Source organism: Sinocyclocheilus grahami, unplaced genomic scaffold (genome assembly GCF_001515645.1).
Source record: "Sinocyclocheilus grahami isolate Dianchi unplaced genomic scaffold, SAMN03320097.WGS_v1.1 scaffold299.1, whole genome shotgun sequence".
Lineage (NCBI taxonomy): Eukaryota > Metazoa > Chordata > Actinopteri > Cypriniformes > Cyprinidae > Sinocyclocheilus > Sinocyclocheilus grahami.
Genome location: NW_015505478.1, coordinates 629,345 through 635,619, shown reverse-complemented (window position 1 = coordinate 635,619; position 6,275 = coordinate 629,345). Strand labels below are relative to the sequence as shown.

The 6,275-nt window shown below is 34.5% G+C and overlaps 1 protein-coding gene across 1 annotated transcript in view; it reads right to left on the bottom strand.

Annotated features, from left to right (window-relative positions):
* LOC107601090 (adhesion G-protein coupled receptor G2-like) overlaps positions 1-6,021 on the bottom strand; it is a 15,105-nt gene extending 9,084 nt beyond the window's left edge. The window contains exons 1-8 of the mRNA XM_016293111.1: positions 5,874-6,021; positions 5,634-5,731; positions 5,460-5,518; positions 5,251-5,299; positions 4,294-4,325; positions 4,052-4,200; positions 3,920-3,976; positions 3,681-3,783 (exon numbers count right to left, since the gene is read on the bottom strand). Coding sequence (XP_016148597.1) covers positions 3,681-3,783; positions 3,920-3,976; positions 4,052-4,200; positions 4,294-4,325; positions 5,251-5,299; positions 5,460-5,518; positions 5,634-5,731; positions 5,874-6,021 — 695 coding nt within the window. The remainder of the gene's footprint in view (positions 1-3,680; positions 3,784-3,919; positions 3,977-4,051; positions 4,201-4,293; positions 4,326-5,250; positions 5,300-5,459; positions 5,519-5,633; positions 5,732-5,873) is intronic.
* Positions 6,022-6,275: the final 254 nt, after the last annotated feature.

Here is a 6,275-nt window from a genome sequence, read left to right as displayed (position 1 = left end):
AGGAAAACCAGTCTCCTCTTGGTTTATATCGAAATCCTCCGACATTTTTCTTTGAAAATCCTTGGTTTATACTTCTAATTCATGACTGGCGTTTTGTTTTGTTCTCTCTCCGCATTCGTCATTAATCACGCAATGCCGATGTGCTACATCATCCGCCGGAACGCCTTCCGCATATGACAGTCAGAGGAAGTGAGAGAAAAGTGTTTATTAAGTTTGAAATATGGATTATTTCTTACAAAAACGCATGGATTCACTACAGGAGGCCTTTATTCACCCCCCGGAGCCGTGTGAGGCACGTTTTGTTATGAATGCGCCCGCTTTCGCTCTGGGGGGAGGGGGGTGAATAAAGGCCTCCTGTAGTGAATCCATGCGTTTTTGTAAGAGAAATATCCATATTTCAAACGTAATAAACACTTTTCTCTCGCTTCCGTTATCTGTCATACACGGAAGCTGTTCCGTCGGATGACGCAGCACGCGCGCCTCTGAGATATGCTAATCTCGCGAGTTTGTTTACAGGAGCAAAGGAAGCAAAGTTTCCTTACTTTAGCAAAGGAAAACCAGTCTCCTCTTGGTTTATATCGAAATCCTCCGACATTTTTCTTTGAAAATCCTTGGTTTATACTTCTAATTCATGACTGGCGTTTTGTTTTGTTCTCTCTCCGCATTCGTCATTAATCACGCAACGCCGATGTGCTACATCATCCGCCGGAACGCCTTCCGCATATGACAGTCAGAGGAAGTGAGAGAAAAGTGTTTATTACGTTTGAAATATGGATTTTTTTGAAACGCATGGATTCACTACAGGAAGCCTTTATTCACCCCCCGGAGCCGTGTGAGGCACGTTTTGTTATGAATGCGCCCGCTTTATTTGACGACTTGTGGACTGTTCAACTGCAACACCGCCGACTGCAATGATAGAGCTTGGAATAGCCAGGACAATTTTTAATATAACTCCGACTGAATTCGTCTGAAAGAAGGAAGTCATATACCCCTAGGATGCCTCGAGGGTGAGTAAAACACAGGCTAATTTTCATTTTTGGGTGAACTAACCCTTTCACTGATTCGGAGTTTCAAAAAGCTCCGTTTTACCCATCACTATGTGCTGTTTTACATCATTAAAATGGCTCTTTTAATCGGGTAATTGCTAGTGAATCGAGTGTGAGTTTGAATCAATCGGAGTGGTTCCAACGTAAATTACTCACTCAATTGAACCGGTTTGTCTATGGCAAGCCGTTTTAACATTTAATCTATAAACCGCACTAGTATCTAATGTAATGTTACTAGTACTTATTTTTTAGATACTAGTATATTCTCCATTAAGTACTAGTACTTATTCATTAACTACTAGTGCTTATTCTTTAGGTACTAGAGTCTTTTGTAAAGTTACTAGTACTTATTCATTAGATACTAGTACGTTTTCATTAGATACTAGTGCTTATTATTATATACTAGTACTTATTCATTAGATACTAGTACTTATTTATTAGGTACTAGTACTTATTCATTAATTACTAGTACTTATTAGGGCCTTTTGCACCGCTTTACTAGTACTTATTCATTAGATACTAGTACTTATTTATTAGGTACTAGTACTTATTCATTAATTACTAGTACTTATTAGGGCCTTTCGCACCGCTTTAGTTCCAGAACTAAATGGACAGTACTAAAGTACTGGGACGATTTTGCGCGAACTATTTCCCAGTACCATTTAAAGGGTTGCATTCGCACGGACAGTGTACGTAAGCTGGTCGACAGACAGTGAAGTCATTTGTGCGCGGCGTTCAACAACGGAAACAAAGAACAACATTAACAACAGGAGGATGAAGGACGCTGTGATTAGAACGGGAAGGAGGACTAAGAATCTCCAATGACAACTGGCAGTGCTACTTTGATACAAGTGCCTGCACTTCAGCGTCCGTCCATCTATCGCTGTTCTCCATACATGTGAAATAAGTTGACACAATGTTTACAGTATGTTTACACAGCATTTTAAATCATGGCGGGTGAGGGCGTTTTCATACGCTTTTGGCCAATCAATCTCTACTTACGTCACGATTAGTACCAGTTGTGCTGGTTAGACCCTGCTCCGGAGTAGGAGCTAATTTGGTTCTCGAAAAAGGCAGTCCGGTAATAAAAAAGCACCCAGTTCTGGCTGTGCGAAAATGGCAAAAAGTGGGTAGTTCCACAATTAGTTCTGGTACTATGAAAAGGTTCCCGCGGTGCGAAAGGCCCTATTGATAAAATACTAGTACTTATTTATTAGATACTAGTATTTTTTTATTAGATACCAGTATTTATTCATTAGATACTAGTACTTATTCATTATATACTAGTACTTATTTAAATAGTGACTAGTAATTATTATATTGTTACTAGTAACACATTTTTAATTTTTGCTATTCAGTTTTGACTAGTATGTATTCCACTAGTGACTAGTACTTAAGTTTTATGTACCAGTAGTTATTCATTAGTATGTATTTTTTAGATACTAGTACTCATTCATTAGAGACTAGTACCTATTAAATAGACACTTGTACTTATTCATTAGATACTAGTACTTATCCATTACATACTAGTACTTATTTTTTAGATACTAGTACTCATTCATTAGAGACTAGTACCTATTAAATAGACACTTGTACTTATTCATTAGATACTAGTACTTATCCATTACATACTAGTACTTATTTTTTAGATACTAGTACTTATTTATTAGATACTAGTACTTATTCATTAGGTACTAGTGCTTATTTATTAGAAACTAGTACTCATTCATTAGATACTAGTACCTATTAAATACTGTAGATACTAGTACACTTTTATTAGATACTAGTACTTATTCGAAATGTTACTAGTAAGATTTTTTATTTTACTAGTAAATTTTTTAATTGAACTCTACTGTAGCCATTTGGACTAGTCATAACATAAGACAAGTAAAAAACTAGATCTGACTACTAAGATAAGAATTGTTACTAGTAGTAATTACAAAAGATACTAGTGTCTAATAAATAAGTACTAGTACCTAATGAATAACTACCAGTATCTATTAAATAGTTAGTATCTAATGAATTAGTACCAGTATCTAATAAATAAGTACTAGTATCTAATGAATGCTTACTAGTAATATTTAAATAGATACTAGTCACTATTGCAATAATTACTAGTTAGAAATGAAAAGATGATAACAGAATAACTACCGTTACACTTTAATTTAAGGTGTCCTTGTTACAGTGTAATTATACATTTAAGTACCGAGTAATATTTACATGTATTTACTATAAGTTTAGAGTTAGGATTAGGGTTTGGCTTAGGTTTACTTGCATGTAATTATGAATAGTTTATTGTTATTACAATAGTAAGTACATGTGAAATGTGTAATAAGGACACCTTAAAATAAAGTGTTACCAATTAAATTAACTGTTTAAAATACAACATAATATACTGCAAAATGTTTACACATTATGTGACAGAAAATAATATCACTCATTTAAAAGAAACACATAATAAGGATAATTAATTCAATATGATTCTATATTTTGCACCAAGATTTGTTACCCTCATAAAACCTGCATTCAAACGTGTTTTACATAGTTGTCACTCTATCTGTTTTTCAAAGATTCTGGTATATCCACAATGTACAAACCATACAAAAATATGTGTTATGTCATTGTTTAACTCACCTCTGTTTGAAATGAAGCCTGAAGTGATTAAACAGATCTTTTCCATTGCCAGTGTTTGTGATGCTGTGCGAGTTCCTGAAGAACAAAATGTTTTGCATATGAGCTCTTGAAAAGGAATGCGAGTTTTTAGTACTTTTTAATATGAATTATGGTGAAAAGTCTTCTGGATTAATAAAAACATTTACTTGGTGAGTTATGAAGCTCTGAATGGCACAGACCTGATATTGTAATATTTGTACTTGAGACTGGTGCAACAGTGGTCAAAGCAGGATTTGAAGTCGTGTTGGGAAAGACAGCTGTAAAATTCAAAACTGTGACTTTTTTTGTTGACTGAATGCTCCTCTTCCAACCCCTTACATACAGCTACGTACCTACTGAGAGGATGTTTACAGATGCTGGGTTTGTTTTCAGGAGGATGTTGTTGTAGATATAGATGGGTATTAACAGCCCCTGTATCATAGCCACTGTTTCACTCACATCAGCTGCAGGTATCACTCTCACAAACACCACACAATCAAACCTAAGACCACAAACATGACAGATCCTCCTTTAGATGGTTTGATATAAACTTGTGACATATATTTGTGTGTTGTGGGTGTATGAGAATTTTTACCATTGTGTCTTGACTGGTGACTTTACAGTGCCCTTCAAAGAAGCATAATGTTACATTTATATGTAAAAAATATGTTTTAGTGTTTTGTTGTGTTATAATATAAGGATATAAATTATATATGTCCACTTAATCATGAATAATTATGGTATATGTTATACCTGAATTTCCTCCATATTTTGTCCCGCTAAACCAGCTCCTGTTTGAGGGCTAAATTTTGGCACTGCTCTTAGACAATAAAATAACATAACATTGCATGGATACCATATAACATCACATGCTTACATAATGCAAGTTGTACAAATATTTGGATATCGATGTATGTATGTTTGCTCGTTGGTTAGTTAGTTTTAAAAAATGAAATAATTACCTTAAATTTAACAGGAACACAGAATGCACTGATATTTTCTGAGGGAAAACATGCTTCAGCTGAAATTAAAAAATATATCAATTCAGTATATAAATGCTAATGTGTAAGTGAAAATGTTAAATGTTATATATATTATAACATTATATACACACATCTATGGAAATATTATCTTACCCAGATTAAAACAATCTCCTGGATATCATTTTCAGTATGATCATTATTGATATTTTGTGTAATAGCTGTGTTCAGTTGAATTTGATATTTTGATGATTCTGAAATGTGGTGAAGACACAGTTAATTAGAATGCAATGACAATAATGCATTTCATCATATAACACAAGTTATTGTAACATTTATTCTATATTTCCTCTTCTAGAAATAGTCTTGTACTCTTTACAGAGAGCAATTTCTCACCGCAAAGAAAGTTGTCATCCGGAATGGGTGGACACTTCTGATAATCCCAATCTTGCTCTCTCCAAGTCACAATATTCCCATCTACACATCTGCGTGCATCCAGCTGCTTGTTATAATATAAGGATATAAATTATATATGTCCACTTAATCATGAATAATTATGGTATATGTTATACCTGAATTTCCTCCATATTTTGTCCCGCTAAACCAGCTCCTGTTTGAGGGCTAAATTTTGGCACTGCTCTTAGACAATAAAATAACATAACATTGCATGGATACCATATAACATCACATGCTTACATAATGCAAGTTGTACAAATATTTGGATATCGATGTATGTATGTTTGCTCGTTGGTTAGTTAGTTTTAAAAAATGAAATAATTACCTTAAATTTAACAGGAACACAGAATGCACTGATATTTTCTGAGGGAAAACATGCTTCAGCTGAAATTAAAAAATATATCAATTCAGTATATAAATGCTAATGTGTAAGTGAAAATGTTAAATGTTATATATATTGTAACATTATATACACACATCTATGGAAATATTATCTTACCCAGATTAAAACAATCTCCTGGATATCATTTTCAGTATGATCATTATTGATATTTTGTGTAATAGCTGTGTTCAGTTGAATTTGATATTTTGATGATTCTGAAATGTGGTGAAGACACAGTTAATTAGAATGCAATGACAATAATGCATTTCATCATATAACACAAGTTATTGTAACATTCATTCTATATTTCCTCTTCTAGAAATAGTCTTGTACTCTTTACAGAGAGCAATATCTCACCGCAAAGAAAGTTGTCATCCGGAATGGGTGGACACTTCTGATAATCCCAATCTTGCTCTCTCCAAGTCACAATATTCCCATCTACACATCTGCGTGCATCCAGCTGCTGTGGACTCATCTGCACTCCCCACATCCGGAACAAGGACATGTCCCCCAGAAAGTTCTTCCCAGTCTCAAAATCAATAGAACCTCCAACAAAATTATGTGACACTCCCAAACTCAGGGTACCATTTGCGGCAAGGTACCTGGGTGACTTTTCATTCAAGGGAAATTCAAAAACTGCTTTATTAATGATCACCTGGAAAAGCCTATTATGACTCGACCATGTCAGACAAACTGTGTGCCACATGTTTACAGGCATGTCATAAGCAACTGTCCATTCTTCTCCAAAAAGAGAGGCTT